Source organism: Miniopterus schreibersii, assembly GCF_964146895.1.
Source record: "Miniopterus schreibersii genome assembly, chromosome: 3".
Classification (NCBI taxonomy): domain Eukaryota; kingdom Metazoa; phylum Chordata; class Mammalia; order Chiroptera; family Miniopteridae; genus Miniopterus; species Miniopterus schreibersii.
This window is the reverse complement of record NC_138103.1, coordinates 10,041,285-10,063,413: the sequence shown is the minus strand read 5'-3', so window position 1 is coordinate 10,063,413 and position 22,129 is coordinate 10,041,285. Positions and strand designations below refer to the sequence as shown.

General features: G+C 45.6%; 2 protein-coding genes across 6 annotated transcripts in view; one reads left to right on the top strand and one right to left on the bottom strand.

Annotated features, from left to right (window-relative positions):
- The window catches only part of UNKL (unk like zinc finger), a 44,504-nt gene extending 41,238 nt beyond the window's left edge, over positions 1 to 3,266 (top strand). For all 5 annotated transcript variants that reach the window (XM_081133569.1, XM_081133570.1, XM_081133571.1 and 2 more), the window contains one exon: positions 671 to 3,266. In XM_081133569.1, the coding sequence (XP_080989695.1) occupies positions 671 to 826 (156 nt within the window). In that variant the 3' untranslated portion in view covers positions 827 to 3,266. The remainder of the gene's footprint in view (positions 1 to 670) is intronic.
- Positions 3,242 to 22,100, bottom strand: GNPTG (N-acetylglucosamine-1-phosphate transferase subunit gamma). The gene is made up of 11 exons (XM_081133574.1): positions 21,956 to 22,100; positions 21,790 to 21,847; positions 21,639 to 21,706; positions 4,709 to 4,763; positions 4,559 to 4,642; positions 4,366 to 4,459; positions 4,175 to 4,289; positions 4,023 to 4,105; positions 3,808 to 3,939; positions 3,634 to 3,715; positions 3,242 to 3,544 (listed from the first exon to the last, which is right to left on the bottom strand). Exons 1-11 carry the CDS (start codon positions 22,008 to 22,010, stop codon positions 3,447 to 3,449), a joined length of 924 nt encoding a protein of 307 aa, XP_080989700.1. The 5' UTR covers positions 22,011 to 22,100; the 3' UTR covers positions 3,242 to 3,446.
- Positions 22,101 to 22,129: the final 29 nt, after the last annotated feature.

The following is a 22,129-nucleotide window of genomic DNA, read 5'->3' as shown; positions in this document are numbered from 1 at the left end:
AGTCCTGGTTTCTGTTTCCAAGGTACCTGATGTCTGTCCCTGGCACAGTGTATGGGAGAGATGACGACTGGGACCTGGCCCAGTGCCCCTCCTTCCCCCATGTGGTCCTCTCATCCGACTCCTCAGGTGGCAGCTCCCACTCTGCTCCCAGTAGTGTGTTCACCACCTCTCCTGCCAGGCTGGCCCTGCCCTTCCTTTCCAGAACCTTCCATGTATGTCGCCTCCTGTGCCCTCATGGATAGAATGGGTGCCCCTCTTGCCCCAGTGTTGGTTTGTCTGAGGTATGTCACTGATCACCAGAGTCACTGGCCACCTCCTTGCTTGATTTCATTTTTTCTGGAGTAGCAGAAAACCCTGTGTTCAGCTCAGCTAGAAACTCCTTCCATACCAGGGCATCTGGAAGTTTCCTCCATCCTGGCCTGGCCCTGCCCAAGAAGGCTTGGTCCCCCAGGAGCCAGTCCTCCGCCCAACAGTCTTGTGGAAAAGCAGCTCTGACCTCCATCTTTGCATTACTGGGGTGACTCCTGGCACAGGTGTCCCACCCCAGCCCTGAGCCTTCTTGAGCTAGCCATGGGGCCATTATGTGTTCTCAAGTCACCTCTGGGCAAGCCGGGGACCAGTGGTGGTGGGGAGGGGCCTTTTGTGATCCGCCAGTGTCTCTCCCCCACAGGTGATCTTCCAGATCCGAGCGAAGCAGTGTGTGGTATGCGGAGAGCGGGCCCGCGGCGCCGTCCTGCAGCCCTGCCAGCACCGTGTGCTCTGCGAGCCCTGTGTGGCCAGCGCACCTGAGTGCCCCTACTGCGAGGGCCAACCCCTCCAGTGGTGACAGCAGCCATGGTGGCCTCACTTCCTGGTGCCACCGATGTCAGGACCCCAGCCCTAGCCGCACCGTTTCATGGTATATTCTCGTATACCTTAAAGGCAAACCCACAGCACCCACCTGCCCGCAGGTGGGCACAGTAATTACATGGGATTTGCGGTCCTGACACTACTGTGACCATATCCTGGGAGTTCGAGTCCCAGCCAAGCACTTTGTAAACCGAGGAATTTACAGTCTCAGTTGCTATAAGCTGCTTTCTAGGTTCATGTTTTTTTAATATGCGATATGAAGCTTTGTATGTGTACTGTGAACTTAAAATATTTCCTATCAGTTTATTGTAATTCATAGTATGGTAAATATATTAGATTTCATATTCTGAAATTAGTACTTATGAAATGAACATTTATCTAGTAGTGAGAAATGCCTAGGATTTTTATAGGTTTTAAATTAAGTGCAAATAGTATTTATAGCAGAGTGATTATTGAAAGACATACATTTAGATGTTTTTAATTTTATGAAAGGAACTGTTCCTAACCCTGTGCACGCGCACACTAATTGGAGTTTTATTTCCCAGCACCGTGAAATGAGGGAGCTCAATCACGCATCTATGACCCGTGGCCACTTTTTCTAAGTGCCTGTGCCTTGCAAAAGAAGTGAAGGGAATGGTTCATTTGGTTTATTTTCTCCCTTGAAACTTTGTAAGATGATTTGATACTAGTGAAAAGTGCAACCAAGGAGGTACATTCACTTCACAGAGCCGCTTTGCAGAGCCTAACGGGCAGTAGTGCTCCCTGCCTTCCTGGCGCTGGCCCCTGGGCACTCCCCACACCTGGGACCACCTGGACTCCTGCAGAGTGGGACAGGCTCGCCAGTCTTCGGCATGTTTGACTTCAAGGAGACACTTCTGACGCTGTAGTCAGAACTGTGAGTCCAGGTATTATCCGTCATTCGTGAGGACCTGGCTCTGCTGCTGGTCCCCTGGCCCCCAAGTGGCAGCCTGGCTTCAGGGCCACAGCAGAAATTCCAGAGAATGGGTTTGATATTAGTGATGACTCGAATCTTCTCTGGTCTACAATGGGTCATTTTTTTCTAGAAATCTGAGAAAAAGTAGATGTCTGTAGTTTACACCAACTTTGTTCTCAGTGAAGCCCATCTAGATTGCTGCGAGAAAATCTTTGCGGAACCTGCCACTGGGGGGCAGGAGCAGGTACTGGCCCCTCCTAGAAGGAACACTGACGGGTTTCTACCTGTCTGGGGCTTTGCCAAAGAATTTTAATAGCATTTTTAAAGTGCAAAGTGACTAGGTAAAAATTTTTATCAGTGACCAAATTAGGATGTATTTACTATAGTAATAAGTTTAAAACATTTTTTAACATAAGACAAACTGATAAAAAATCATTTTAAAGGTGGATCCATGACATTCCGCAGCTAGTGCGCTACTAAAGGTTAACTGTTTGACTTGGTTTTAGTGAATCTGTTTTTAATTATAGTGACGATTTATTAGGTCTTAGAAATAACATATTTTGTGCTACTGTTATCACTGTTTAAAATTATTTTTATTAATATTTATGCACCTGTTTTCCATTTTAGGCCACTGGCCTTTTTGGGGATAGCAGGACAGTGTTTATTACTGATATCTAGCCTAGACATTTTCAGATTATAAATGATTAAGAACAATTAAGCTTTAGGTCTATTTATAAGCTACTCTGGTCAGTTCTGTGGAGTTTGGGGGGCCAGGGGTGTAGTGCTCACAGGGGTACCACAGCTGGGGTTGGGGCGCAGCCCTTGAGCACTCACCCTTCTCAGGTCAGGACTGGCTCTGAGAATAGATGTATGGTGGGAAGACCAAAGAACCATCCAGAATGGAACCCCCAGGGTGCCTGGGGGCTGTTAGGGCTGCTGTCACTGCAGTACACTCCCGGGGGCTGCTCCTTGGGGTCCTCCCACCCCTGCAGTGGCCCTGGTCTTCTGAGGGAGCCACCTTTTGCACGCCTCATAGGCTGAGCTGGGGACAGGCCTGCCCTCTAGGGGTTTCACCGTCCCATCTGTGGGTGAAGAGGGGAGTGCTGGGTGTAGCAGCAGAAGCCAAGTGGTGCTCAGTGTGTCTCAGCTCTAGTGCTCAATATTAGCGGTAATATCATTGTCACATTATTCATGTAACTGATCAGCAGACCTCAACTCAGTGTGTGGACGCTTCATGTGGACTAATTTATGGAAGCCCCCAATCTGTATGTTTGTTCTGAGTATTTAGATGAGAATGTTATTGGAATGGAATTTCCTTAACCCAGAAGGTAGTATTTATAATGCGTAATCATTTACTTGTAGTGAATTGTTTAAAGTTGTTAACACTTGTTTAAATTTTTTTACACTACAGCATTTATGCAATGGTTTACAGAATTCATGGAATTATTTTTATCAGTATGGAATTAAAACTTTGAATCTTTAATTGTCCACATCTTTGAGTACAATCCTGAGAGCCACCGGCCTGGAAGGCACAGAGGGAGAACGTCCTCTGCCTGTAGTGTGCTTTTCCTGGGACTTCTTGCTCTGCACCGGGGTCCCGGCCTGCTTCACCTTCCTGCTATAGGATGCCACAGTCTGGTTCTGTTTTCAGCCCCATCCCACGTCACAAGGTGTTCCCAAGCAACCCTGGGTTGCTACGTAGCTGCTCTGCTGTCCTGTCTGTGGGTGTCTTGGATTCCAAGTGCTCAGAGCTGGAAGTTTCTGCCAAAACACCAGCTGACAGGTAAGGATCTGGCTCACAGGCAGCAGGTCCCAAGGTGGACTTGGGCCCTTCCCCAGGCATGACTTACCCACAGGCTTGGTGTAGGGGATGCCATGTTGGGTCAGCACACTTTTAAGTCTTTTAATCTCCTCTGACAGTTCTTTATGTGCCTGGAACAGAGAAGTTCAAAGGGAAAGTCAGGTCCCTTGGCAGGAGGCTGTCTGTGGCCAGGGAACTCAGCCCCCACTCCCCCAATCTGTACCTTATTGCAGCTCTCCAAGGTCTCAAACACCAGACCCTGAGCACCACCTTCCTGCTGTGCAGATTCACTTTCTTCTGGGGCCTTTAAATAGCCAGCATCCTCAAAAAGTGCCCTGAGCAACTTCTCATAGCCCTGCAGGTCAAAAACGAAGAGGGGACAGCTAGTTCCTCGCTGTGCTGCGCCCAGCCAAGGGGGTGCCCACTGCAGCACCTCACCTGGGAAGTGATTAGCTCATCAGCCAGGTCCTGCTCCACCTGGTCCCACCTCTGCTGCAGGGCCACGGGCAGGGCTGGGTACACTAAGATCCAAGAGAGCCCAGACTTAGCTGAGCCCCTCTACCCCACCCCCCAGGGTCCCAGCATCCTACCTAACAAGGAGTGAGAGTGGCAGACAAGGGGCGTCTCGAAGGTCAGTGCGTAGACACAGGTGCTTGGCTCAGACACATGAGCCAATCGGTTGCTTTTTCCACAGGTGAGCTCCACCTGGAGGGAAACGTACGTTGGTGGGTGGGTGAAGCAGGGACCCCTTTCCCTCTGGCCCCATCCTATATAGTCCCACCTTGCTCTGCCGGCTCCGGGAGTGGCAAGAGTCGCCGTCCCTCATCCACATGCCCCTGAAGGTGTTATTGATGATTTCCCACTCGTGCCAGATGCTGGGGAGAGGGAGCAGGGCATAAGGTTGGCGGGGGAGTGGGGAATGGCACCACCCCAAGGAGCCTGCAGTTACTGACTTGTCCCCATCCCCAGCTTACCCAAGGATCCCGCTGTAGGCATTCCAGCGGAAGGTCTGCTCATGCTGGGTCACGTTGTGGAATGGGCAGAACTCATATTTGTACCTGAGGGTACAGCCACTGTCAGGGGTGTTCCCAGCCCCCTCCCCTGCCACCTCTCCCCTCACTCACGTGGACTCCACCAGGCTGAAGCACTTGCCAGAAAGTCTGAAGAGATGCGCAGGCCCTAGAAGGGGAAAATGCAATATGCTGAGTCCAGTGTACTACGAGCAGGCGTGTGCAAATGCAGACGAGGCAAAAAAACCTGAGAGCCCACAAAACTGGGGTTGTTCAGGAAAAAGTTGGTTTAAACCTTTTAAATGGAGCACGAGAGCTTTGGGCGACATCAGCAAAATCTCAGACTAAGGCAGCACCCAGCCTGTTTCTCTCTGAAACATCAACAGAGCAACCAGAAACTGGATAGAGTGAGAGGAATTCTGGAGAACAGGTTTACAGCAACCAAGTGGACACCAAGAGCAAAAGCACCTTCAAGCTGACAGCTCAGTGTTGCGGCATTTTCTCTTGCCTTGTGCAAGGAGCAGGCCAACCTATCTGCAAAACTCCCAACTTGGCTGGGGGCTGCCAGAGGACTGGTCTCCATTTGGCCTCCCTCAGATCTCAGGTGGGAAAAGTGAGCCCTGCTCATGAAAGCTGCAGGGGCCTAGAGATTCAGAAGTTTGGGGCAAGAGGTTATGGGTAGACACACACAAAAGACCATATAAGGCCCCAGGGAGAAGCTGGGGTGAGACTCTTAAGACCTAAAGACATTCAAGAGCAGCCATGTACACACCTGCTAGAAAAGACACACCTCAGGCTGCTCAGGCTCAGGGTATGCCCCAGTGCAGAGCCGGTCTGCAAACAACTGGCAGAGGTGTCTTTTTCAAAGGCCCATTTTTTCAATAAAAAATTGCAAAGCATATGAAAAAACAGGAAAACCTAGCCTATTCAAAGGCAAAACTGACAGAGCCCCCCGGAGAGCAGCCTAGACACTGGACTTACTAAAGACTTTATTTATTTATGTATTTATTTTTAAATGTTTTATTTTAGAGAGGAAGGGACGGAGCGGGAGAAACATTGATGAGAGAAAGAAACATCAATCAGCTGCCTCCTGCACGCTCCTTACTGGGGATTGAGCCCACAATCCAGGTACACTCCCTTGACTGGGAATCGAACAGGCGACCCTTTGGTGCACGGGCCAACACTCTAACCACTAAGCCACACTGGCTAGGGCAATAATAATGTATTATTTTAACTAAAGTATGTACAGTGTTTTGTAGACATAACGCTGCATTGCACATTTAATATACTACATAACTTATATGCATTGGGAAACCAAAAAGTTCATGTGACTCACTTTACTGCAACATCTGCTTTATTGCAGTGGTCTAGAATCAAACCCACAGCATCTCCTAGGTATGCATATAATTATTTTCAATGTAAATGGATTAACCTCCCCATTCAAAAGGCACAGAGTGGCCCTGGCCAGTGTGGCTCAGTTGGTTAAGCACTGTCCTGTGCACTGAAGACTGCTGGTTGGATTCCCAGTAAGACCTGGGTTGGATACCCAGGTCATGGGTTCAATCCCCAGTTGGGTGTATACGGGATGTTTCTCCCCTCCCTCCCTCTCTCTCAAACCAATAAAAACATTTTTTTAAAAAACGGCACAGATTGGCCAAATGTGTTTTAAAAAATGATCCAACTACAAGAGACTCATTTTAGGTATAAAGACACAAGCAGGTTGAAAGTGAAAAGATAGAAAAAGATATCTCATGCAACTGTTAACCAAAGAGAGCTGGGGTGTCTACAGTAATAATTTCAGACAAAATAGACTTTAAGACAAAAGCTATTAAAAGAAATAAAGAAGGGCATATATTGAAAAGGGTCAATTCTCCAAGATGATGACAATTATAAACGGATATACACAGAATGTCAGAGCTTGAAAATATACGTAGAAAACACTGACAAAATTAAAGGGAGAAACACAGTAACACAATGCTTGGACACACCAATACCCCGCTTCAAAGGAAATAAAGGACTTGAATGACACTGTAAACCAATTGGATCTAACACGGGCAGAACACCCCACCCAACAACAGACTACACATTTTTTTCATGTGCACATGAAACACTCTCCAGATAGACCATATATTATGACACAAAACTAGTTCTTAATAAACTTAAAGAGACTGAAATCAGTTTCTTTTCTGATCACAGTGAAAACCAAAAATCAATAGCAGAAAAGTGGGAAATTCACAAGCATATGAAAATTAAATAACACAATCTTAAACAACCATTGGGTCAAAGAAGAAATCACAGGGGAAATTAGAAAATACTTTGAGACAAAAATGAAAACACAAGCTACCAAAACTTAAGGATACAGTGAAAGTGATGCTAAGAAGGAAATTTATAGCTGTAAAAACATTGAAAAATAAGATTTCAAGTCAGCCTAACTTTTACACCTTGAGGAACTAGAAAAAGAACAGACTAAGCCCAAAGCAGCAAGAGGGAGGTAGAAATTAATCAGTAAACCCAAAAGTTGGTTCTTTGAAAAGATCAACAAAATCAACAAATTTTTAGCTAGACTAAGAAAAAAAGATGACTATTAAAATCAGAAATGAAAGGAGAGGTATTACTAACAATTTTACAGAAACAAAAAGGATTATAAGAATACTATGAACAACTGTATACCAACAAATTGATAACCTAGGTCCCAGATGAACTGGACAAATTCCTAGAAACACACAATCACCAGTTCTTCTCAAACTTTTCCAAAAAACCTAAAGGGGGAAACACTTCTTGACTCAATTTTCTGAAGCTGTATTACCCTGACAACAAAGCCAGACAGACACATTACAAGGAAACTACAGACCAACATCCCTTATGAATGTTAATGCAAAGCCCCTCAGCAAAACACTAGAATTCAATAGCACATTAAATGGATTCTACACCAAGACCAAGTAGGGTTTACTTCTGGAATGTAATGGTCCAAATACAAAAATCAATCAAGTAATACACCCCACTAACAGAAGGAGGGGGTAACCACATGGTCACCTCGACTGTTGCAGAAGCACCCGCAGATTTCAGCACTGCTTTGAGGACGTGCGGGTTCCTAACACCGCAGCGCCATCTATGCACAACCCGGAGCTTCACATCATGCTCCACGGTGACGAGCTGAAAGCTGCTCCCTAGGGTCAGAACAAGACAAGGCTGCTCACAGCACTGCACTACTCCAGTCAGCGTACTGGAAGCTCTGGCCAGAGCAACTAGGCCAACAACAACAATAATAATAATGATGATGAAAGAATGAACTGGAGAAAAAGTAAAATTACTTTTGTCATGTTTCCAGATGACATGTTTACATATGTAGAAAACCCGACAATCTGCTAGAGCTAATAAATTCAGTGAAGTTGCAGGATACAAAACTGATGCTCCAAACCCAGTGTCTCTACACTAACAATGAACAATCCAAAAAAGAAATTCAAGAAAATGATTCCATTTACAATAGCATTGAAAAGAAAAACATTTATGTTCTGGCCATCACTGTTCTGGCCACCATGGCCAGAAGAACACCTAAGGAACTAACAGTAAAGGTAGAAAAAGATCCCTATTGTACAGGACAAGGCCCCACAAACTAGCCCAATAATTACCACTCCCCCTGAAGTCCTATAGAAAAAACAAACCAGTCACACTCCGGTCAAGCATAACCCCATTACTCATTGTAAGACATTGTGTTTAAATCATCCCTTTTATGTTACTAAAGGTCCCTCCTTGTTTCATGTTACAAAAGCTGACAACCTAACAAATTATCAAATTATTAGGAGCCCCTTGGTTGTTGCCTTTGTAGTTACTGAGTATAAAATGTGGGAAGAACTGAGGGTCGGGGCTGCAGTTTGGCTCTTACATGGGTGAGACGCTGCAACTGTAACCGCTGGCCAGCTAATAAAGGCCCCAAAAATTCAAACACAAACTCTGGTGCTCGTCTGTCGCGGGTCACACCAGAACATTTAGGAATAAATTTATCCAAGGAGGCACAACACTTGTACACTGAAAACTACAAGCTACTGCTGAAAGAAATTAAAGACACACATAAATGGAAAGAGATCCTGTGTTTGTGGATAGGAAGGTTTAATATTAAGACCTCAAACTACCGAAAGTAACCTACTGATTCAAAGTAATCCATATCAAAATCCCAATGGCCCCTTGGCCGCTGTGCACACTGGTTAGAGCATCAGCCCCACGCACCAAAGGGTCTCAGGCTCGATTCCTGTTTCAAAGGCATGTACCTGGGCTACAGGTTTGTACCGGGCGTGTGCGGGAGGCAACCAATCTGTGTCTCTCTCACATCAATGTTTGTCTCCCCCCCACTCCACTCGCTCTGAAAATCAATAGAAAAATATCCCTGGGTGTGGATTAACAAAAACAAAACAAAATCCCAATGGCTTTTTTTTCTCCCAGAAATAGAAAAATCTATCCTAAAATTAAAATGGAGTCTCAAAGAACCTCAAATTGCCAAAACTATCTTGAAAAAGAACCAAGTTGGAGGATTCCTGATTTTTTATTTCAAAACTTCAAAGCTACAGCAATTAAAACTCTGGTACTGGCATAAAGGCAGACAAATAGACCAATGGAATAGAATGGAGAGCCCAGAAAGAGTCCTGACTACACGTACAAATGATCTGACAATGCCATTCAATGGGGGGAAGGACAGTCTTTTCCAATGGTGCTGGGCAATGACACTCACACGCAGAAGAATGAAACTGGACCCTTACTTTACAGCATATACAGAAATTAACTCAAAAGTGATTCAGAGCCCGGCCGGGCGTGGCTCAGCGGTTGAGCATCGACCTAGAATCCAGGCGATCAGGGTTCGATTCCCAGTCAGGGCACATGCCCGGGTTGCGGGCTGCAGCCGATCAATGACTCTCTCATCATTGATGTTTCTACCTCTCTCTCTCCCCCTCTTCCTCTCTCTGAAATCAATAAAGATATATTTTAAAGAAATGAATCAGAGGCTAAAATCACAAAACTCTTAGTGGAAAACATAGGGGAAAATCTTTATGACATTGGCTTTGGTAATGATTTCTTGGATAATACACCAAAGAAAAAGGCACCTCCTCAAAAAAATAGATAAACTGAACTCCAAAATTAAAAACTTTATGCATCAAAGAACACCATCAGAAGAGGGAAAATACCCTTTTTGCAAATAACTTTTCTAATAGGAGTAATCTTGAAAATATAAAAAACTATAACAACAAAAAAACCCCATACAACCCAATAAAAAAATGTAAAAGGATACACTAAACATTTCTCTGAAGAAGCTATACAAATAGCCTATAAGCACATGTAAAGATGTTCAATAATACTGCTCATTAGGGAAATAAAATCAAATCCACAATCAGATTATCACTTCACACCCATTAGGATGACTATTATAAAAAACAACAAAGTAACAAATGTTGGTTAGGATGTGCATTGCTGGTAGGAATGTAAAATGGTGCAGCTGCTATTGAAAACAGTTTGGCGGTTCCTAATGAGGCTAAGCACAGAGTTACAGGATTCAGGGAATCGACTCCTGGGTATATACCAAAGGAGCTAAAAGCAGGGACTCAAACAGATACTCTACACACATTCACAGCAGCATGACTCACAACAGCCAAAAAGTGAAAACAAACCAGGAGTCCACTGCCAGGTGAACAGATAAAATGTAGTATGAACGTACAATGTATATGTGCATTCAGCCTAAACATGCTACAACACAGATGAGCCTTTAAGACATTATTCCAAGCAAAATAAGCCAGTCACAGAATCACACAAGGAAAATTATGTGATTCCACTTCTATGAAGTACTGTCTTAATCCATTCGAGCTGCTATAACAAATTACCACAGACTGGGTAATAAATAAACTACAGAAATTTATTTTTCACAGTTCTGGAGACTGGAAGCCCAAGATCAGGGCACCAGCAGGATTGAGGTCTGGTTCATAGAGGCCACCTTTTCACTGTGTCCTCATATGGTAGAAGGGCATAGGGATCTCTCTGGAGCCTCTTTATAAGGCAGAAATCCCATTCTCGATGGCTCTACTCTCATGACTTAAGCACCTCCCAAAGGCCCCTCCTCCTAATATCATTTGTGGGATTAGGATTTCAACATACGAATTTTAGGGGGACACCGACCACAGGAGGTATCTAGAGGAGTCAAACTGAAGGACAGAAAGTAGAATGGTGGGCACCAGGGGCTGGGGTAAGGGAGCGAGGAGTCAGTGTTTAATGAAGGCAGGTTCAGTTTGGGAGGATGAAAGAGTCTGGAAACAAGGGTGATGTTGCACAACAATGTGAATGTGCTTAATGCTTCTGAACAGTACATCTAAAAAATGACTAAAATGGTAAACTTTATGTATATTTTACTACAATAAAATAATTCATATTTTCTTAGGCTTGCAAAATAAAACAAAACCAAACACCAGAAAGTTAAATCACAAAATAGCAACAAACAAAAGCAAAACAATGTGATATTGGCATACAAAACTGACACACAGATCAATGGAACAGGATAGAGGGCCCAGATATAAACCCACACACAGATGGCCAATTAATTTATGACAAAGGAGCCAAGAGCATACAACGAGGAAAAGACAGTCTCTTCAAGAAATGGTGTTGGTTAAACAGGATGGCCACATGCAAAAGAGTGAAACTAGGCTACTGCCTTCGCCATACATAAAAATTAACTCAAAATGGATGAAAAGCTTGAACATAAGACCTGAAACCATAAAACTCCTAGAACAAACCATGGGGAGCAAGCTCCTGACATCAGTCCCGGCCATTATTTTTTGGATCTGCCTAAAAACGCAAAAAACAAAAGCAAAAGTAAACAAATGGAACATCGAACTAAAATATTTCTATACAGCAAAGGAAACCAACAAAATGAAAAGGCAACCTACTGAATGGGGAGAAAATATTTGTAAATCATGTATCTGATAAGATGTTAATATCCAAAATACATAAATAATTCATATAATAGCAAAAAAACCCAAACAACCCAATTAAAAAATGGACAGAGGATCTGCATAGACATTTCTCCAAAGAGGACATACAGATGTCCAACAGACATATGAAAGCTGCTCAACATCACTAATCATCAGGAACACGCAAATCAAGACCACAATGAGAGATCACCTCACGCCTGTTAGAATGGCTAGTATTAAAAATATAAGCTAACTTGCCCTGGCCGGTGAGGCTCTGTTAGTTGGGTTTTGTCCCGGGCACTGAAAGGTTGCCAGTTCGATTCCCAGTCAGGGCACATACCTGGGTTGTGGGCTCGATCCCCCTGGTAGGGGTAGTGCAGGAGGCAGCTGACTGATGTTTCTCTTTCTCTCCCTCCCTCCCCCCCCAAAAATCAATTTTAAAAAATCTTTAAAAAAATAAAAAGGTAAGCTTCTTTCTCCAAGCTCAACAACAACTGGTGCTGTTTCGCCGTTGCTGACATTATAGTACTGTGACTCAGACTGCCTCATTACTGGACACTAAAACCAGTTTCCAACTGTGGTTTTTATTAACCAAGATTTTGACTGGAATGTCATGATCGAAAGGCACATGTCTGGACTCTGGATGTCACCAGAAAGCTTTAAGGAATGAAAATTGACTTTGAAGCTGATAAGAGCCCCTTGGAGAAATAGCCTGGTACTCACTTGTTCACATGGTTCATGGGAGACTTTCCAGGAATTACTGGGAGCTAAACTTTTTTCCAAGGCTGTGTCTATGTATACCATACAGAATTTACCTCAGCACCTGATGACACCACCAGAGATATTTAAACTGCAGACAAAAAGGATCTATCAAAGTGTCACTGTTTAATTCCATTCCACCAAAATCCTTACATCTAGAAGTCTCCTGAACTGACAGTCTTGCGGATTCAGAACGTGGTTTATGATTTGCTGTGTTGATGAACCTGTGTGGTGGTCTTTCTGTTTTCATAGGATGTACGCCTATGAACTTATTAAATACCTGATTGCTTGTTTTCACACTATAGGTCTCTCTTTGGAAGCCCATCTGCATTACCACTTCCTGAAGTGAGACAACAATTTAATTGAAATGACTTATTTTCAGAACTAAATAACTGAGTCAATGAAATATGGAGCAATCTACCAACTTCGCTTCTGGAAGGACACAATTCCATTTCAAAGTGCTGATGCTTCGGGGATTGCAGCCTATCCCTGCTCTGGAAGAATCAGCTCACAGCCTCTATGTTCTGGTCTCTGATCCCATTCCCTTGTGCCCCTTAGATCAGGCAGGGAGAGACTTCCATATTCTATACAGGCAGGGACCACAGCCCTTGTCAGAAGGAAGCAGTTACTAAAGACAGACCATCCTACCTCATCACCCCTCAAAGATTTTAGGGATGGAAGTCGGGGGGGGGGGGGGGCAGGCCAGCAAGCCAGGACAAGCGAAATAGGGAAACTAAGACAGATAATTAAGCAGCAGGTGCAGCCACCTAGTAAATCCTCTCTTCCCTAAACCAAGGACACCTATGAGTAAAAGGTTTGTACTTCTCCCCCACCAGAGGGTAAATAGCATAAATCACCCTACTTGGGGAGACAGCAGAAGTCCAATTAGCGCCATTTGCCAACCACACCCAAGGACAGGTGACGTTAAGAGAATGAATCTCATTTTGGTGCATCAGCATAAAGCTGATGAATATTCTACTATCCTCCCCCAAGACCTCCCCTGAAAGGCCAGCCTCTAAACCCCTGAAAATGGAGGTCCCAGCACCTGCCTTCTCTCCCAGGAGCTCGCCTGCACCTTTCCCATCCCCCTCTCCCGCCCCCACAGGCGAGCATCTTCTAAACTCCAGGGCAGCAATGGGCAGCGGCAGTTTGTCCCAGACAAACCCCTGAATCTGTCCCCAGGTTCTATGATTTCTTAGTGAGCCAAAGCAGCCCAGCCTAGGCTCATTTCCTGAGCCCTTTCTTGTTTCACTGTCCCCAGCTTTAATAAATGTCCTCTAAAATTAAAAAAGAAAGAGAAAGAGAGAAAGAAAGAGGGAGGGAGAGAGAGAGAGGGAGGGAGAGAGAGAGAGGGAGGGAGAGAGAAAGAGAGAGAGAGGGGGGAGAGAGAGAGAGAAGGAAGGAAGGAAGGAAGGAAGGAAGGAAGGAAGGAAGGAAGGAAGGAAGGAAGGAAGGAAGGAAGGAAGGAAGGAGAAAGAAAGAAAGAGAGAGAGAGGGAAAGGGAGGGAGGGAGGGAGGGAGGGAGGGAGGGAGGGAAGGAAGGAAGGAAGGAAGGAAGGAAGGAAGGAAGGAAGGAAGGAAGGAAGGAAGGAAGGAAGGAAGGAAGGGAAAGAAAGAAAGAAAGAAAGAGAAAGAGAAAGAACGAACGTTGGATAGGATGGGGAAAAAGGGGAAGTTTTATGCGTTGTTGGTGGGAATGTAAATTGGTGCAGCGACCATGAAAAACAGTATGATGGTTCCTCAAAAAATTAAAAACAGAACTACCATATGATGTAGCAATTCCACTTTGAGTATTTATCCAAAGAAAACAAAAACACTAATTCAAAAAGATATTTTCCCTGTGTTCACTGCAGCATTATTTATAACAGCCAAGATGTGAAAGCAACGTCAGTGTCCACCAACAGGTGAACGGATAAGATGAGGTGGCGCATGTATACAGTGGAATTTATTCAGCCGTAGAAAGGGAGGAAATCTTGCTATCTGCAACAACGTGGATGGACCTTGGTTAGGCTAAGTGAAATCAGAGAAAGATAAACACCATGTGATCTCACTGATATGTGGAATTAAAAAACAAAACAAAACAAAACACCAAGCTCATAGATATAGAGAATAGATTGGTGGTTCCCAAAGGCAGGTGGAGTGGGGGCGGGGAGGCAAAGTACCCGGATGAAGGGGGTCAAAAGGCACAAACTTTCAGTTATAATACTGTACTGCATATATGAAAGTTGCTAAGAGAGTAGATCTTAAAAGTTTTCACCACAAGAAAACTTGTTGAAGGGTGTTAACTAGACTCACTGTGGTGATCTTTTTGCAGTAAGTACAAATACTGAATCATTATGCTGTACACCTGAAACCAATGTTGTGTGTCAATTATGAAAAAAAACCCACAACGAACAGCCACTCACACGGAGCACATGTGATGGGAGGCAGAATGCCAGCACTGAACATGTCTGTGTCTAGGGCTTTACATGTGAAACATATGGACAAGTTTACATGCTCAAAGATAAAATTAAAAGGATGGCATAAGTCCCTACAACTAAAATCAAAGCAAATAGCCTGGCTGGGCGTGGCTCAGCGGTTGAGCGTCGACCTAGGATCCAGGCGATCAGGGTTCGATTCCCGGTCAGGGCACATGCCCGGGTTGCGGGCTGCAGCCGATCAATAACTCTCCCATCGTTGATGTTTCTATCTCTCTCTCTCCCTCTCCCTTCCTCTCTCTGAAATCAATAAAGATATATTTTAAAAATAAAATAAAAATAAAATCAAAGCAAATAAACCAAACCATGTACAATAATCACATCACAAGGAAAAGAATCTCTCCTAGTGATTTACAAACATGTACTTTCATGAGTTAATAGTAATGCCATCTTAGAGTTTCAAAACCATCATATATATACTGTAGAATAAAGCAACTAACTGTGTGAACAATATCAAAAGCCACACCAGCTGATAGGAGGCAGAACCAAAAAACCCTGGAGCAAACGTCTGAATGACTGAGGGTGGCGGGAAGGTGGGAGTACAAGAGTCAGTGAGTAAAAGAGAACAGTAACAATTCCTGTTTGTGTGGCTTCATCTAAGGGCAGGCCCAGCTGGTGCCACTGCGATGGGTAAGGCTGGACAGAACCCACCAATCTCACTGGTGGTAGAAACTGGGACAGGAGAGATGACCCACCAGCTGAAAAATTGGGGCAATATAAAAGAAAAAAATGTGCCGCAGGGTGTCCTCAACCTCTGTCTATAAACTGTGTGTGTGTCTGGCTGAACCCTGTGCACACTCACCTGGGAACACTGTGCATAGTCCAGCAAGAGCTGTAAGGCCAGGCAGTCAGTGTGTGAGTTCAGCCTACCTAACTGCCTGAAAAAATAATGCTCTTCAAGGGAAGACAACAGAGCCCACAGCAAGATGTGTTTCAAAAGTATGATACCTATAACAAAGAAGGTGAATGCGACCCACCCCCGAGAGGAGAGGCAGTCATCAGAGATCAGCTAAACAAGACACATGTGTTGGAAGTTGAGAGGATTTTAAAGCCCTTATTACAACTATATTCAAGGGCACAAAATAAAATACAATGAACAGATAGGCAATCTGAGCAAAAATTAGAAAAAGAACTGGAGAAAATTCTAAAAATGAAAAAAAAAAGGTGAGAGATAATTAGTAATTAAATCCAGCAACATATAGAACACATATAGCTGACCCTCGAACATGGATTGGAACTGCAAGGGTCCATTCACACATCCATATATAAGTGGACCCACGAAGCTCAAAACCACATTGTTCAAGGGTGAACTATATTTTTGACCTGTGGTTGGGAATCCTTCCATGCAGAGGGCCGACTTAAGCTATACGTAGGGTTTTGACTGCACAGGCGGTCAGCACCCCAACCCCTGCATGGTTCAAGGGTCACTGTACTCATCACGACCAAGTAGGGTTTATTTCAAAAATACAAGGTTGACTCAACATTAAAAAATAATGCTATCTACTCACTATATATAAACAGCTTTAAAAAAAGGAAAACCCTATGATCATTAGAATAGGTGCAGAAAAAGCATTTCACAAAATTGCATACCCATTCATGGTAAAAACTCAACAACCAGGAACAACAGGGAACTTCCTCTACCCAACAACAGGCTATAAACCATCTTCAGCAGAAGTGACAGTACAAATCTGAATTAGGAGCAAGTTAGGGATTCCCACTCTCACCACTGCTCTTAGCAATACAGGCAGCCTGGCCCGTGCAAAAGGCAGAATTCAGAGGAAAACAATGAATTACATACAAAGGAAACCCCATAAGGCCATCAGCTGATTTCTCAGCAGCAACTTTACAGGCCAGAAGGAAGTGGCAGGACAGCTTTAAAGTGCTAAAAGAAAGGAACCTACAACCTAGAATAATTTACCCAGCAAGGTTATCACTCACAATTGAGGAAGAAATAAAGAGTTTCTCAGACAAGCAACAACTAAAGGAGTACATCACCATTAAACCAGCTTTAGAAGAAATGTGTACACAAAAAGATCTAACACATGATATCAAAAACATAAAGTGTGGCCCGGCACGGCATGGCTCAGCGGTTGAGTGTCGACCTAGGATCCAGGCGATCTGGGTTCAATTCCCTGTCAGGGCACATGCCCAGGTTGTAGGCTCAGTGAATGACTCTCTCATCATTGATGTTTCTATCTCTCTCTCCCCTCCTCCTTTCCTCTCTCTGAAATCAATAAAGATATATTTAAAAAAACAAAACAAAAAACATGACCCATCTCTATGCTGCTTACAAGAGACACTTCGAATTGAAAGACACTGTGCAAAGGGATAAAGGAAGCTGGGTAGCAAAACTCAGACAAAATAGACTTTAAAACAAAACATGTAAAAAAAGGCAAAGAAAAACATTGCATAATTATAAGGGGGTCAATCCAAGAGGAGGATATAACAAATGTAAATATCTACACACCCAAACAGAGTAGCACCTAAATAAGGGGGGTAGGGGGGCAAAAGGAGGTTTACAGTGGTTCGTATGGAAAATAACACAACAACTAACAAATAATAAAACAAGAATAAACTGTGTTTTATGTACTCACAACCAGCTAACTATCCCACCAGGGCTCTAAGTCCCCTACTGAAAACGGCAATCCCATTCCCTTCCCCTTTCTCCTCCCCCATAGGCACATAATCTCCTCAACTCCAAGGGACCCCATGAGACTGGCAACCAGGGGAGTAAGGGGCAGTAGCAGCTCTTCCCGGGCTTACCCCCTGACTGCCTCCAAGGCCCCTTCTCTCTGACTCCCCAGTGAGACAAAGCAGCCCCGCCTAGGCTCTCCTGTTGCTTCTTCTAGGCCCTTCCTTGTTTCACTGTCCTAAGTGTGTTTTTGCTGCAGTCAAATAAATTCTTGCTTTACTAACAAATAAGTAAAACGGCAATTCCTCCCCAAACCACACTCCCCCCCACACACACACTGCTTTTCATACCTACAGAGCGTTTTTCATCAAACATTCCACACTTTACCTACTTCTTTGTTTATTGTCTACCCCCCATTAAACTCTCAAGTCCATGAGGACAAGTATTGTACGTTTTGTTCTTTCTGCATCCCCAGCACAGACCCAAACACATATAGTATTCAATTAAAAAACTGGATTTTGTTTCTTATAGTTAATACTCATTCACTGACCTCACCACTTCTGGGAGGAAACCACTCACACAACCTATAAAGAGGCAGTCCCTACACCACGCATGCTCTTCACAGAACTGTTTCTAACGGCCAAAAAATGTAAACAACACACTGCTTAATAATAACAGGACGCAGAGCCATCCTATGAAATACCAAGCAACAAGTGAAAAGAATGAAGACCTACATGGACACCATGAAGAGTTCCGAGACACACAGTGAATGACAGCAGCGGACGAACAAACAGGTATACTGGCACTGTTTTAAAAAACACGCAGAGAGAAACAGATGGCGGCGTAGGTCACAGCTGCACCCGCCGCCTCCCGCAACCACATCAAGATTACAACTAAAACACAGAACCACCAGCACTCAGAGCCTCCTGAGATCTGACTGAACAGAAGCCCCACAACCAGGGACCTGAAGAAGCATCGAGAGCGGGAGGAGGGGCGGAGACGGGCGGATAGGGCTGAATTCCAGAGAGGAGTCTGCAGGCCCACACCCCGGTGCCGCGGTTTAAACCCGGGAGGGACATCTTGGTGGTGGGGGTTTCCCGGAGGAGTGAGGGGTCCCAGCCCCACAGCAGGCCCCCAGTCCAGGGCTCCAGGCCAGGAAGAGACGCCCCCACAACTCGGGGCTGTGAAACCAGTGGGGACTGTGGCTGAGGGTCACGGAGGCTACGGGAGCCCCAGGCAGCTCCTCTTAAAGGGCCCGAGCACGGACTCAGACGCGCTCCCTCTGAGCCCAGCGCCGGGCAGCAGCCTGAAAGGACCCGGGACACTTGGGGAGGAACTAACCTGCCTGAAATTGGGGTGAGAGGTGGAGGAGCGGCTTCCTCCCGGGCAGAAGAGTTGGCAGAAGCTATTGCTCCTTTGGCGAGCCGTCCCCGCACACACCCGGCAGGCAGGTGCCGTATTTGAATCGCCAGCACCTGACTCACACCTTTGGCCCCGCCCCGTGACTCCCGGAGGCCCCGCCCCTCCCCACCTGCAGCTCATCCAGGCCATTTCCAGGGGCTTTTCTGTGCAAGTAGCCTCTCGAGCTTCATGCTTAGGACTTCCCTAAAAATCTCTCAAACAAGCAGCAGCAGGCCCCATACGGCTTGATAAGCGGCCCCAGGCCCGGCACTAGCGGCAGCTGCATTGGCTCATAGCTTGGCCTCTCCTGGACACCTCCAAGCCCAGCACAAGGAGCAGCCAACTACGGTTTGCTGTGTAGCTCATGCTGGGTGGCCCTGGGCAAGGCACTGGCTGACTTTGCACCTCCCGGAGGCCCCAGAGACAGTGCACCTGGTGGTCAGACTCTGGATTACAACCCTACCACATCCACGAGTGACACACTCAAGGGGCGCACTCAGTGAACACCAAAGCTCCACTGAAGTAAATCCTGATCCATAGGGGTGTCTCCAGCACAGCAGCTCTTTGGTAGTTGCAGCTGGTCCTCACAGCTGATTGGCTGGGGGGGTCAATTCCTTCCAGTGACGCCAACAGCAACCAAGGTTCAACTACAACAGGACAGTGCACACAGCCTACACAGGGGAGCACCTAGAAGGCCCAGCTCAGGTGACTGGGGAGGCTGAGCCACTGGACCCTACAGAACACCTACTACACAAAGCCACTCTACAAATTCCAGGAGACAGAGCAGCTCTACCTAATACATAGAAACAAACACCTGGAAGCAGCCAAAATGTGAAGGCAAAGAAACAGTCACAAAGGAAAGAACAGAAGAAATCTCTAGAAAAGGAACTAAATGGAATAGATCCAAGCAAGCTAACAGATACAGAGTTCGGAATTTTGTTTATAAGAATGTTTAAGCAGACTATTAGGGAAATAACGGAGAAAAATCAATAACATAATAAAGTACCAATTTGAAATGAAGGCTACAGGAACTGAAATGAAGAATAATTTACATGGAATCAACAGTAGAGGACACTGAGAATCAAATTAGCAATGTGGAACATGAAGAAACAAAAAACACCCAACCAGAAAAGCAAAAAGAAAAAAGAATCCAGAAATATGAAGATAGCATAAGGAGCCTCTGGGACAAGTTGAAGAGGCCCAGCATTCATATTATTGGGGTGCCAGAAGGGGAAGGAAGAGACCAAGAAATTGAAAACCTATTGGAAAAAATAATTACAGAAAACTTCCCCTACCTGGGGAAAGAAATCAACTTACAAGTCCAGGAAGCACAGAGGGTCCTAAACAAGAGGAACCCAAAGAGGCCCACACCCAGATACATCGTAATTAAAATGCCAAAGATTAAAGACAAAGAGAGAATCTTAAAAGCAGCAAGAGAAAAGCAGTTAGTTACCTATAAGGGAGCACCCTCATATGACTATCAGCTGATTTCTCAACAGAAACTTTGCAGGCTAGAAGGGAGTGGCAAGAAATATTCAAACTGATAAAACACATGGAACTACAACCAAGATTGCTTTACCCAGCAAAGCTATCATTTAGAACTGAAGGTCAAATAAAGAGCTTCACAGATAAGAAAAAGCTAAAGGAGTTCACCACCACCAGACCAGCACTACAAGAAAAGTTGAAGGGTCTTCTTTAACAAGAAGCTAATGAACAAAAGAATCTGATGAACTAAATAGATCCAGAGACATTGACGCATGCAACAAATGATCATATTTCAGAGGAAAGGGGGAAGGGGAGTAGAGGGTGGAAAGAGATTAACCAAAGAAATTATATGCGTATATGCATAACCCATGGACACAGTTAATAATGGGGTGAAGGCCTGGGGAGGGGGTGGGAGCGAAGTGGAGGGGGTCAATTGGGGGGGGGAATGGGACACCTGTAATACTCTCAACAATAAAGATATATTTTAAAAAAATTATTTTTAATTAAAAAAATAAACACGCAAAGACCATACAAAAATTACTACACGCTTTTTACTTGTATATCTATGCAGTTAAGAGCATAAAAGTCGTCTGGAAGGACATACACCAAACTGTTAACAGAGATCAATCACCTCTAGAGAAGGAAATAAAGGACTAAGTCCGGGAACTACTACTGAACTTGATTCAAGAACGTTCTGGAATATTACCGCGCACTCAAAAATAATTTTAAAATGCTGACAAACCAAGGCATTGTTCTGACCACAATGGCCAGAAGAATATACCTAAGAAACTAACAGTAAAGGTAGAGCAAGATCCCTACCGTACAGGACAAGGCCTGACAAGCTAGCCCAATAATCGCCGCTCCCCCTGAGTTCCCATAGAAAGAACAAACCAGTCACACTCCGGCCAAGCATAACCCCATTACTCATTGTAAGACATTGTGTCTAAATGGTTCCTTTTGTGTTACTAAAGGTCCCCCCTTATTTCCTATCCCAAAAGCTAACAGCCTGACAAATTATTGGAAACCCCTTTACTGCAATGCCTTTGTGGTTACTGAGCATAAAGTAAGAGAAGAACTGAGGGTCAGGGCTGCAGTTCCGCTCTTACATGGGTGAGACGCGGCAACTGTAGCCGCTGGCCAGCCAATAAAGGCTCCAAAATTCAAACACAAACTCTGGTGGTCGTCTGTCGGGGGTCACCCCATAACAGCATGAGCCTCCAGGCCCTAACTTTCAGGGCCCCTCATCCGATGCAGTCCTTCCCTCCCTGGCGCCCCTCGAGCAGGCTCCCAAGCGCAGACCTGGTCCCCCCAAAAATCCAGGCCAGCGGCAAGGATGCCACACTCACCAGACACGGGTGAAGGATCCCTCTTGGGCTGCAGGCGACTGGTCTGGGGCAGGAATGGGTTGTTGAGCCTGCGGGAAGCGGCAGGGTTAGGAAGAAACCGGGCCCTGGGCCGCTCCCCGGCCCGGCCCGCGCGCCACGCGAGGCTGCTCACCCGAACGTGTTGGGCTCCTCCACGACCTTCATCTTGGTGGCGCCTGCGAACGCGGGCCCTGTGGGAACGGGGCGTGAGGAGGCGGGCGGGGGCGCGGGGGTTGGTGGGGAAGGGGCTCGGGGTCGCAGGAGGCTAGGCCGGGCGCGCCCGGGGCCAGGGCACTAACCACACGCCGCGAACACGAGCAGCAGCAGCAGCAGCCGCGTCCACCCAGCCGCCATCACTCCCCCGGCGGCCGGCGCGCGGTCACGTGCGCGCCGCCAGGTCACGTGCGCGCCGCCAGGTCACGTGCGCGCCGCCAGGTCACGTGCGCGCCGCCAGGTCACGTGCGCGCCGCCAG